This window comes from Amblyomma mixtum, chromosome 10 (assembly GCF_055824585.1).
Source record: "Amblyomma mixtum isolate Tamu chromosome 10, ASM5582458v1, whole genome shotgun sequence".
NCBI lineage: Eukaryota > Metazoa > Arthropoda > Arachnida > Ixodida > Ixodidae > Amblyomma > Amblyomma mixtum.
In genome coordinates, this window is record NC_143021.1 from 59,627,199 (window position 1) to 59,640,284 (window position 13,086).

Here is a 13,086-nt window from a genome sequence, read left to right on the forward strand (position 1 = left end):
AGACGACGAAAGGAAGAGGGGACCAAAGGGCGCGGAATGCCGGCCGAAGTGTCGCAGATGATGGGGACGGGGCACGAAGGGAGAAGAACTTCACGGAGAATAAGTGAGCCAGAGTCTTTGCGAAAGTCTATAACTTCCTAGTCATGTTCCTGCGCATTTACGAGGTCGATGTTCGGTGATGGAGCAGCAGAGGCGAGGGATGCAGTAACACGCGACAGAGCGTCCGTCGGGGCATTGTCTGATGTTGCGCATTTGTCTGATGTCGGTCGTCAATTCAGCCACATACGAAAGATGACGAATTTCAGGAGGCGTGAATCTACCGTGCCCCGATTTGATGGCAAAAACGAGTGGCTTGTGGTCAGTGACGATGTGGAACTGCCGACCTTCTAACAGGTGCTTCAAATGCCGCACGGACATGCACGTGGCAAGACGTTCACGGCCGAAAATACTGAAGCGGCTATCAGCGACGGAAAACATGCGGGTGAAAACAAATAGAGGGCTCTAATCACCAACTACGAGCTGGTGTAGCCCGGCTCCAACGCCGGAGTCGAAGGCGTTGGTCATGAGGCGTAGGGGTGCATCAGGGTGCGGATGGCCAAGCAGGGTGAAGTCAGAGAGTTTCGCTCTGGCGGCCTGGAAGGAATCCAGAGCAGCTGAAGACCATGTCAGTTGTTCGGAGTTCATTTTCTTGCCTTGAAGAATGTCTGTCAATGGTTTGAGGAGTGCACCACAGTGGGGGATGAAACGGCGATAAAAATTGATAAGGCCGAGAAATTCAGGGAGCTTGCGGATTGAGGCAGGCTGCGGAAAGTCTTGAATCGCCTGGACTTTTGATGGGAGAGGCCGGATGCTGGAGCGGTTGAGACGGTGACGAAGGAAGAGAAGCTCCGACCTGCCGTATTCACATTTTGCTCTGTAGATGATCAGGCCGTAATCAGAGAGCCGTTGAAAAAGCTGCCGGAGGTGTCGCAAGTGCTGCCCTGTGTCGCTGCTGAATACGAGGAGGTCACCGATGTGGGCCATGCAGAAAGGTAGACCCTGTGTAACTGTGTCAGCGAAGCGTTGAAACGTCTGGCAAGAGTTACGGAGGCAAAATGGCATGCAGAGATATTCAATGAGGCCAAATGGTGTAATGATTTAAGTTTTGGGTACATCGGATGGTTCTACAGAGATTTGGTGGTGGGCCTTGACAAGATCGATTTTAGAGAATATTGTGGCGCTATGCAGCGCAGCAGTGAAATCCACGATGTGAGGTAGGGGATAACGGTCCAGAACAGTAGCGTTGTTGAGGATGCGGTAATTGCCACAGGGCCGCCAGTCCCCTGGGGATTTCTTTGATACCATGTGTAGAGGCGACGCCCATGGGCTAGATGAAGGTCCACGAGGGAGGGAAGAGATGTTAACGGGGTGGGAGGCTGCGAGACTGCGCCGAGAGAAATTGCGGAGTAGGAGACGTCCATGACGGAGTTCACCAGCTCAGCAAGCTTCACCAAAGACAACCCTTGGGCGGGCGCGAGCACCATGCGGACCGACGACGGCAAGCGCTGAAGGAAAAACTCACGCAGGAAGGCTCACTCACGCCCAGAAGCTGCTGGAGCTGCCGCACGAAGTGTGTAGGTTTGCGCTAACCCATTTCTTCGGAGAAGACGAGCTGCTGCAGGCGGCGATGTTCTGAGACGGCTGTTCGCTTGGTGAGCTCAGCAGCCAAAGTGTCAAATGCGGCCGAGGCGGATGGAGTTATGAGGAGGTCGCGGACTTCGGCGGTAATCTCAGTTGATAGCGACGCAGCGACGTAATGAAACTTCTGCGCCTGGCTGGTGATGCGCCCAATAGTGAACTAGCTGTTGACCTGAGCGAGCCAGAGCTGAGGATCGGCTGCTGAGAACTGGGGAAGGCGAAGGGACAGCGCAGAGACTCCGCTGGAGGATCCGTCAACGGGCATGGCGGAGGTCGTTGTCGTCGGCCATGGTGGGAGCGGGTGTTCCAGCGGACGTGCAAGTCACCAGTTTGTCACGCCTAAAAAGTATAAGGCCGGCACGATAAAGAAAATGGTTGATTTTACTGGCAGGTGTGCTAGAATGTAAGATGGCGTACAGCGGAAAGGCGCGGGACGCCGGCACGAGAAGTGGGCTCAGTTCGGAAGCACTTCGGCGTCATCGTCTTCGACGGCTGGTGCTGCTCCTGCTGCGTAAGGCCGCTGCTGCTGCTGCATATTGAAACCCCTGAGGGCAAGGTCACCTAGAGACTGTAGACGGTCCCCATTTCAGTTATTTCTAAAACTACGAGCCAGCCTTCATGCCCCCTACTGCCGCCTCTTCTAAGCGAAGTGTCTTAGTCTAAAGTATAGCACGTGTGTGTTTTAGCGCTATCCATTGTACATGCAAGTCTCGCGCCTTCCTAAAGAGCACAGACACGAAAGTTCGAACGCTAGCAGACAATGTGATTAGTTTCAAGGACGTAAGGAGCTGCCTTCTTCTTGCACGTTTCACCCCCAGGCGCTGAGCGGAACAAAAAAAAATACAAGTGGTTCAGCTCTGCTGGACCGAGTTTTCACGTAGCGAAAGCAGAGCGCACAGCTCCAGTTTATATACCCTATACCCTGACGTCACACCTGTAAATTGAATCACGTTACACCGCGCGATTACCACGTGGCTTCGTCATGCCCTATACCGACAACTTGAAAGGTCAAAACGCAAACATCAGAGGTCAAGGCCAAACGTCAAGAGGGCAGCACCAGGGTTGGTGCAAACCAAGAAAAGGAAATCATAGTTGCGGAGAGTGGAAAGTAAGATTACATGATCAACTTGAAAAATCGGCCTGGAGAACGCTGCCGCGACTCACGCAAGGTAGCAGGGCAGATCAGGCTCACTGTAAGAAGGTTTTGATTTGCACTTACTTGTGATCACCTCATCATAGCCATCATGGACGAAGGAATTTGCCATTTTCCCATCAGTTTTACATGACATACAGGAGTGTCATGACACATAATTTTTTTGCGGTTGAGTGAGGAAATTAAAGTGCTGAAAAAAGACTAATAAAATACGGTCACCATTCTTTATTTTATTAAAACTCTTCAGTTTACTCGCAATACTTGCGGCGGCAACTAGACGCCAATTCCTCTCGCCTATTTCGTAGTGAAAACGGGAGCTGGTTACCTCTGGAAGAGAAGCGATGACTATAATGGCGCACACTTCGTACCACGCAGGTAACTCAGCGAGACCTCGTGGATCGTCTTCGCGCATCATCATCGCCGTGTGGTGCTTGGCCATGCTTGTTCTTACCAACTTCTTTACCGGCAAGATGAAGGCGGCCCTCACCGTGCGCCAGTATAGCGGCCATCGCATCGATTCGCTGGAACATTTGGCGGCACGCGACGACGTGGACGTGTATCTCATGCGAGGCACCAGCTACCCCCAGCTCATGGCGGTGAGTCGGTACATCGGACCTTTCTCTGCCCGATGCAGTTAGAACTCTCCGAAAGAAACTGCAGTGGAGGGTAGGGTACCCAGGTTCAATATTGTAGTGTAAATGCGAGGTTCCTCCGAATCTTGTAGAAGAGCATTTTTTTTTAAATATGGGTTAAACTAAACCTGTCCGTGAAAGAGCGCCTGCAAGAAAGTGCAGATCACTTGAATTACGTACACTTGTAAAGACGAAGGGGGTTACTTGTGCGTATGACCTGCATACATAAGTACTTAATTTATTTCTCTTCTCTTATTATTGATTTCTTTTTCTTTGTTTTCCGATTGAATGATTTAATATTCAATTTGACGTTTCAAAGTTTTGTTCATTCTTTAATTCTAGCGAACATCTTGTACCTGTTCTTGTTCTTATTACCTTTTAGAAGCAAGAGACCGATGGAGCGATACTGATAGGTAGTGATAAAAGGCACCGTAACGCAAGCTTTCAACTCCAGGCTCCAGTGATTTCATTTAGCCATATTGTCGGTCTTTCCAGGCTATTTAAGGTGTGGGGCACAAAACATAATGCAAAATACCCGTGCATAACAATTAAAAACATTTCATGGAACTGAAGCATGTTAAGCGTTTAAAAGGGTAGCCGAGATGTTCACTTAAAGGGGCTGTGAATCGCCTTCGGAGGAGAGTACATAACATCGCTAAGTCACTACATTCTATCGTCATGAGTATCTGAGCTAAATAATAAGCTTCTACAGGCAGCCGAGAACCCAGTGTCGCGCGAGCAAAATTGACGAATGCTTTCCAGTGACGTTTTTACGATGGCGCCCTTCATTTTCTCACGCTCCTGCGTATGCCCGTTAAGGGTTCGCTACTGGCCAGATTCTTCAAGACGTCACGCACCTAGCATGGCCGCGGCCAGTAGGGTGCCGTCGCTCCGGCGTGTGAGCAAGCTCTGGTCCTGCGAAATACTTGCGCATGTCGGTGGTGAGGGTGGAAAGGAGGATAGCCGGCCTGGAAAAATTGACTCGAGGAGCGGGAAAAACGCGGCGATGAACTTCTACGTTTGACTGCAGATAGTTCAGCCTCAGCAATGCAGTTAGAAGAAATTCTAACTGGAGGATAATTGTAAGGCGGTGTCCGTTAACACAACCGGCATAAAACACATCAACCTACAGCCCTTACTAACGCACCTATTGATTCGAATCTAGCACCTAGTGACAACAAGCGAGGATCTTCCAAGGAACACCAGTGGTCTCACAGTCATTCATGCCGGTAGAGCCCATGTGGCTACTGATGAGTTAAGTGAAGCAGTTTATAGCTAAAATAGAACCCTTGAAATGGAAGATAAAGCGCTTTTACATGTAATATTATACCTTACTGCTGTGTTGTTTTCTTTCACCCACAAGTCAACAAATACTGCTCTATATTGGAATAACAAAATAACCAATATGCCATAGTGTAAAAGGCTCAGTGAGTCAGTTGGAAAGAGAGAAAAAAGTGCCAGCACAATCCCAATCCATAAATGTGGTTTCATTCTAATATACTCTGACACTGCTAAACTGTCTTCATATGCTGTTCACCCAGCTGAAGCTAGAAAACAAAATATACAGCTTATATGCGAGATGGGAAAAAGCTTTCACTGCACTAATACTTCCACACTTGCATTTGTAAAGCAACGGCTCCAACTATATTTCGAAATTGTGTTCTCAGTGAACAGGAAATGCCCAATATAGGAACCATGAGGCTTCTATGAGAAGCCTCATCTTCAGTACGTGACATTGTTTTGGAGAAGGAAATGCAAGGCGAAGAAATATATGTTCTCTTTTGTGAGTATTGGAAACATCAGCTGTGAGTTCACTTCCAATTTTTCATAGCTCCTTCATACCACTGACCAAACTCCTGCTCTAGAACGCAGTCTGCGAAATGGCTTCACAATGTAAGCGGTTACTTTCTTGAGCTAGTCGGTACATGTTCGGCACGAAACGGCACAGCATGACTGCGACAGGATTAAAGGACTAAAGAGACACGGCGCTGACTCACGACTGCTCGCACACAATAAACAGGTGAAAAATGAACACAACAAACAAATTTTTGCGATTGTTTGCGTGCTGGCAAACATGTGGCTCTGCATCAAAGATTGAGTGCGAAGGGTAAAAACATTGGTGAATAAAAACCCAAAAAATTTTCAGAAATGTTGAAAAAACATTACTCTGCCGTCTAAGCTGCTGAGGGAGCCTATTCTTTACCTGTGAGTGGCACAGAAGGTTTGCTGATGCCCTTGTCTTGCTCGCGATGGACCAAAAGCATCAACAACAATCTCACACGTGCGATGCTCCTTGTATATGTTGTGGGGTTTAATTAGGGAGATAAACACGTTCTCTCCGCTTAACCGCGGCTGCCACAGTTCAAAACCGCACGAACCCCACCCCGTGGCCGCGAGCGCTACCGAATGCACGCCGACCACGGCGGGCTTTGCTCTGCGGGAACAAAGGAACGACACACTGGCTAACACAAACAGGGCATTTATTGCGAAACAACAATAACGTCAGCTAAAAACAAAATAGACTGAGGAATCGAAGACGTCCGAATCACCAGTACGGTTAGGAGCGAATGTTCGCCCACACTAGGGCAAGGGAAAACTCCGAGGCCGGACGGGACAGGGTAGCGGGAGCATGTTCCGACCAGAAGGCGCCCGTCGAGAAGAGCGGAGCCGCGCTCGACACGACCGGGCGCTTTCCCGATCCCAAGCAAAAAAGAACCATCTCTCCCCCGCGCGCGAGCACCAAACGCGCCATCCGTGGCGCTGATGCCACTGCGACGCGAGCGCCCTCCCCTGTTAGTTAAAGTAACACAACTAAGAAGAGTGCGTTGCGGGGGAGCTAACCACAGTTGGGGGTGCATTGCGGGAAAGCGAACCACAGGGGACGAGGGCGTCCCCACATCGTACAGTATGGCTGTTCGGCTTAAAGCAGAGGTGCAGTTGTCGCTTCACGGTTGACGCTCTTGCACACACGTTGCTATTTGCTTGGAGCAGAGAATACTACTCGTACACTAGCTCTGTATTATTTTCAAATTGTGAGGCACGTGTGAGAGAGGTTCTGTCTCTCAACTTGAAAAGAATAGTAGCTAGGGCCGGTGTGGGAGTAGTGTTCTGTGCTCCAAGCCAACTGCAATGTCTCTGCAAGTGTGTCATCCGTGAAAGGTCGCTACCTGCATTATGTGAAAAAAAAACAAGAATTCTCTTATTACTAGCGCCCCAAAAATGTGGTGCGCAGAAGTGAGCTACCCCTTGGAACATGCTGTAGCAGCCAAACAAGAGATGCCTGAATGGCCATCCTACGAACACGAGAGCTCCTTGAAACCACCTACCGAAAGCAATCTGGTGATGTATTGGCTCTTTTGCGAAAACTGCGCATCTGGCTTCAGCCGAACAACTAAACTGTACATGCATAAGGACCAGCGCACGCGGGAGATTGTTGTTAATCCGGTTGATCCATCGTGAGCAAGACAAGTGCGCGAGCAAATATTCTGTTACGCTCACACGAAAACAACTATACTCGGGTACAGCTCCCTGTGGCTATGCAGTAGAAGGTACGAGGGCGAGGCGCGAGGCTTTCGCTAGTGCACTCCTATCACGCGCTGACGAGGGACCGATATAGGCGTTTAAGCTGGCGGTGCGCGCTCATACAGGGCTAATCACACTTAGAGGGAACACGGCTCCGCGTAGCTGCGCACACGCGACGCACCATTGCGACGAAACCTTGCAAACCCGTGCAAATCGGCCGTTGACACGAAGCACCACGTCGAGGTCCTTCTTCTCGTTCGCCACTCTGCATTGATTCATGAACGAGTTAGATGCAGTGGCACTCCGCAGGTAATATGTGGCCACGCGGAGCCGTGTTCCCTCTAAGTGTGGTTGACCCACTGCATAGCCACAGAAAGCGTTCTCCTAGTATAGCTACGTCAGCAGCTTAGACGGCAGAGCGGTAATTTTTTCTACATTTCTGATTTGTTTGTTTTGTTTTTATTCGCCAATGTGTTCTTAGTGGCTCAGAAAATGTTAAGAACTAGGCAAGAAAAGAACCATACTTAAAGGGAAGGGCGGGTTCACAATTAAAAGATAACTGTATTACCTTAAGTTTACCAAGTGTCACATGATCTTAAAGGAATTGGAAAATTGGCAGGAATTGACGTTATTTTCTATACTCGTTCCCCTCTTCTAGACTGCAGGAGGACCAATATATCTGGGAAAAAAATTCCATAATGCACAACTAAGCATCGGGATCCGTTCGTAGCGTGCTCATCGCGCGTCGTTTATTCCATCCCTTTACCTTGCAAGACGCAGTATATAGGCCAAACTGGCCTATGTATAAACAAAACGTTACTAGAGAATACAGCTAATGCTGGTGATAAAAAGTCCGGTAATTTGGGCATCCACTGCCGATACTTAAGTGTGTTCCGACGCCTTTCTCCGAGCTTCAAGGGCACAAATTCTGGCAAAAAGCGAAAACCAAGCCACCCGAGAAATCATAGAAGTCGCTCTAATTAACAAGTTAAATATGCATGAGTCAGCCCACCGTCAATTGCTTTGTTAGAAAAAGAGTGTTCATTCTTTTCCGCCTCGATATGACTATATGCATCCTTTTCATTTCAGCCTGTGATGGTTTTTTTTTCACACGTACTTTTCATTATTTACATCTCTTAATTTCAACACATCTCTGTTATTTCATCACAGGTTTTTTCGCCATCATGTTGTATGTCTTCATTGCTCCTCTTTAGGTCCTATTGTCTGGTTAATGTCCCGCACGTGGCCACATTCGCTTCTTATTACATTCTCATCAGATTTATCCGGGTTTTTGACTTAATCCATTTTAGTGGTTTTAATCCCCTCATCTTTCAGCCTATTTCCTTAATTCAGAAGAAAGCAGACGCCAAGTACTTGAAGAATTACAGCCCTATTAGCTTACTGTCGGTGGCCTACAAGGTATATACTAAGGTTCGCGCTATGAGAGGCAGGACAACCCTAGACTTCAATCAACCAAATGATCAGGCAGGCTTTTGTAAAGGATACTCGAATATAGGCCATATTCACGCTTTCAATCCGGTGATAGAGAAATGCGCAGAACATAACAAACCCCTATATATAGCCTTCATTGATTATGAGAAAGCATTTCAGTCAGTGGAAAATTAAGCTGTCATGCAGGCATTGCGGAATCAGGGTGTAGAAGAGTGCTATGTGAAAATATGGGAAGATATCTAAAACCATTGCATAGCTACCATACTCCTCCGTAAAGCCAAAAACAAAATTCCAATAAGGAAAAGTGTCAGGCAGGGAGAAACAATCTCGCCAATGATACTCACCGCCTGTTTACAGGAGGTATTCCGGGGCCTAAAATGGGAACAGTTGGAGATAAGAGTTAATGGAGAATACCTGAGTAATTTGCGATTCGCTGATGACATTGCCTTGCTAAGCCACTTAGGACAAGAACTGCAAAGCATGATCAACCAGTTAGATAGGCAGAGCAGAACGGTGGGGCTAAGAATTAACATGCAGAAAACCAAAGTAATGTTCAATAGCCTTGCAATGGAACAGCAGTTCGCAATTGGTAGCGAGGTGCTAGAAGTAGTAAGAGAATATGTCTACTTAGGGCAGGTAGTGTGATCGCAGATCCGGATCATGAGAGGAAAATAACTAGAAGAATAAGAATGAGGTGGAGCACATTAGGCTGGTTCTCTCAGATCATGAATGGCAGTTTGCTAATATCCCTCAAGTGAAAAGTCTACAACATGTGTATCGTACCGGTACTCACCTATAGGACAGAAACGTGGAGGCTAACGAAGAGAATTCAGCTTAAGTTATGGACAACGCAGCGAGCCATGGAAACAAAAATGATAGGGTTAACGCTAAAAGATCGGAAGCGCGCGGAATGAGTGAGGGAACAAACGCGAGTGAATGACATCCTAATCGAAATAAAGAGGAAGAAATGGGCTTTGGCAGGGCATGTAATGCGAAGGCAAGATAACCGATGATCTTTAAGGGTCCAGTCGTTGTGGCGTGAACACTCCTTCTCTTGTCCCTTGTTTTATGTGACTGTTTTTTATCGTTTTACAATGTACCAACTGGCCCGCATTTCAACCCTTCGGTCCTTAAGGGTAACGGAGTGCATTCCAAGAAAGGGCGAATGTAGCAGGGGGTGGCAGAAAGTTAGGTGGGCAGATGAGATTAAGAAGCTTGCACTGCTACGGTGGCCGCAACTGCACAAAGGACAGGTTTAATTGGAGAGACACTGGAGAGGCATTTTCCCTGCAGTGGGAGTAGTCACACTGGTGATGATAGTTTGCGCGTTGCGTTGCACGGTAATGTAAATATGGCTTATCTGCTGGCTCTTTCGGTGTTAAATACTAGCCGATATTTTGTCGCTGCCTTGCACTACTGCGGTTTTCAATCTGTAAGAAAGGCGCGAATCGACTTATTCAGAAGAAAATATGTTAGCGCAGCTTGTGTGTCCGTGTTCTCGTCCGTTGTCTGCCAGCGCAGTGTTTTTCAGAATGTTCTTTAACAAACTTACCCAGCAGCACACTTTGCTTTTCTTTACAAAGCCGCCAGTTTATCCTCTATTTTAGAGTTTAGCTCAAGCGAAATAAGCTGTTACGTTAAAACTCTGGTAACAATGAAATGTAAAGCACGTAACGAGTGCCCTCTTAGTAGGAAAGTGGAAAAAATATGTCGAAAAATGAGAGCCATTTTCACATAAAATATTTACCTTCCTTAACCAATTTTGACACTAGCTCTTTATAACAGAGCTATGACGTTAATCGTGGCTTCTTCTGCTGAGAGAAACAGAACGAACATGAAATTTATCCTGGCTAGAATTATCACGTTTACCAAGATTGAACGCTCAAGACTTCAATGTTAGGCAAATTCTGTTGGCGCAAGCTACAAACCGACATTTTGAACTGTGCGCAGTGGTCGCCACGGCAGCAAGACAGAGAAGTTCACCGCAGGCTGAAACCTTCATCGTTCGTGAGCTACCGCCAGCTGTATTCGCCGCAGGTGCTTGGGGAGGTTGCAGAAGGGAAGGCCGTGATTATCAGCGACATGATCTCTGCCATATACCAGGTCACCAAGGCTTGTCACCGCTACCCGGATAATGAATTCTATTTCGGCCGGGAGCTATTTCTCTCTCACATGCAGGTAGTCTACTACAACCGCCGCAGGCTGACGTCCGTTATGAAAGCATGGGAAAAAAGGTAAGCGCCACAAAATCACCGGTTTGGGTTGAATGTGCGTCTGAAGGGAATTGTTTTTTTCTCCAATTGCTAGCCTACGTTGTGCGCGAGGGCTGCTTAAGTGTCTGTAGCCGCAACATAGTTCTTGTCAGCGCTTAATTTGATATTGATATTTTGCACTTGCTTACATGCTCTATCATTTATTAACACCTTAGAGCCACGATATCGGGTTTTACTTCAGGAATAATAAGTATGAAGCCAGCGTTACGCGACATAAAACAGCATGGACATGTAGTCTGCAAAAAGGGGCCAACTGTTTTCGGACAAGAGCGAGAATCGTGTGCAGATAATACTTGTTGACAGCGCAAGGGCACTGAGGAGTACTGGGATAATATTTCTACGTATTCATTTTCCATTCATTTTATCATTACTGTGACGATGACAGCTCTCAAACGGCCTTCTAGTTCATTTAAGCAGCACGCATCTCACATTATGCCATAAACCACAATTGAGCGCCGTGTTTGTCTACTCCTCTTCTCGTCCTGTCGTTTGGCGCTGTTTATATGTACAAATGAGAGTTGTCCTGACTCCCTGTGACAAACGTAGGACCAGACGCCCACGGAGTGGTCGACTACGAGCGCCCCTTTAAAGAGAGGAACCAACAAGGACGGCTGTGAATAAGGCGCGTGACGCTCAGAAAAAATTTTTGCCATCTCTAGATTGCAGCTCGTATCTACTAAATTTATGAAGAGCCTTTACGAAGAGCATGCCCATGCTTGCCAAAATGTCATGCCATTGAGTACGCCTCCTTACTGCCGGCTGTATTTTGTGCGCGTTGAAATATGCGTGCTAGCGTGACATATAAGGAGAAAAGTCGCACTCCCATACTGACCCTATAGCTAGCGCCGCTGGCTAGAGATAGTCGTCCATACAAACAGGCTGAACCCTGATTTTGGTGTTGATTCCTGCTCTAGAAACCATTTGTGAGGCAGCTTACAGCACTGAAACATTCTCCAGTGCTTGATGATACATTTTTTTTCTTTTGCAAAATCACCGAGCTTTCCGGGTTTCCCCGCAGGGTGATTTGGCTGACAGCGACAGGCCTCCTTCCCAGGTGGTACGGTGAGCTGCAGTCGCTGGAAGGAGAATTCTCGCGTTGCCCAAAGGTTGACTTTGGTGAAGCGGACACTCTGGACTTCGACCACCATCGGTCCATTTTCCTCCTGTTTCTCGCCGGCAACATTCTGGCCAGCATCGCGTTTTTGGGGGAAATTCTGGTCGCTATAGGCAAAGGCGGCATTGCCTCCTTGCACAAGATCCCCTTATCGTCAGCTCAGCTGCGACGGATTGACATTACGTCTGGACCTTAACGAAGCGCTGAGGCCCACTTTCTAATTGTTTAGTTTGTTCTCTACAGTTTCCTCTTCCTTAAATATCGAACTGCAATGTCGTGGTGAAACTTCAAGAAAGCTTGTAGATATGCTTCGAATCAAGAAGAGGGGCATTCTAATAGCTGCACAGCGGCTGTCTTGCGCGGGGCGAGATGTTTGTTATAGGTTTGGTTCGGTGTCAACGCTACTACAGCAATCTCTAATTTCAGGATACACATGCAATACGGAAAACATTTTTGCTGAGTAAAGCTTTGCCGAAACGAGCGCGCCTCCTGTTTCCTATCTACGCCCGAGTCTTTGTAGGACGCTGCTGTTCCATTTTAATGAAACGTTAAACATCAGCAACATCTGCCGGACAACGCCCACTGCAGAAAAAAGGCCTCTTCCATATATTTTCAATTAACCCTGCCCTTGGGCAGCTGCGGTGACCTTATCCCCGCCAACTTCTGAATCTGATCCGACCACCTAACTTTGTGGACTGCCAGTATCGCTATATAGCTGGTTACGCTATTGTTGTCTGGCCATTGGACAGACCACAGGAGTATCAAAGGAAGCGAAACGCAATAAATGTGGTTCTTCTCAAGCAATTCACTGTGTCAGCGTCTTGTACCTCGAAGCATGGCGCTGGAAGTCAATCGACTGAACTAGGCGTAGCTACTCAATCAAACTGCAACGACGCTTTAATGCTGCATTGTTGCCTGACGCCAGGGACACTTGTCGGAGTATAACGTTGGTTGTTTGAGATATAGACTGTGGAGATTTAGAAATATGTTATTCTGTATCTGCTGTTAAGGGTGTAATTTTTTATGAGGTGGGGGAAGTGTCTCCTTTGGAGGCACTCAAACTCGAGGTGTTCGTTATACCTCGAAGGTAGAGGGGTAAAAGCGGCCACGGTTTGTGGCCCCGTTTGGTTGATGATGGCTCGAGCTAGAGCATGTGCCCTCTGGTTTCCCTCTAGCCACTTGTGGCCTGGTGTCCAGGCCCCACATCTCCATGAAATGGGGAGATGTGGGGCGATACCAAACACTACACACACGGAAAACACG

The 13,086-nt window shown here is 47.7% G+C and overlaps 1 protein-coding gene across 1 annotated transcript in view; it reads left to right on the forward strand.

The window, feature by feature from the left end:
* The window catches only part of LOC149325899 (ionotropic receptor coreceptor Ir8a-like), a 57,945-nt gene extending 45,926 nt beyond the window's left edge, over positions 1–12,019 (forward strand). Inside the window, exons 6-8 of the mRNA XM_089564407.1 lie at positions 3,206–3,426; positions 10,387–10,670; positions 11,728–12,019. Coding sequence (XP_089420533.1) covers positions 3,206–3,426; positions 10,387–10,670; positions 11,728–12,019 — 797 coding nt within the window. The remainder of the gene's footprint in view (positions 1–3,205; positions 3,427–10,386; positions 10,671–11,727) is intronic.
* Positions 12,020–13,086: the final 1,067 nt, after the last annotated feature.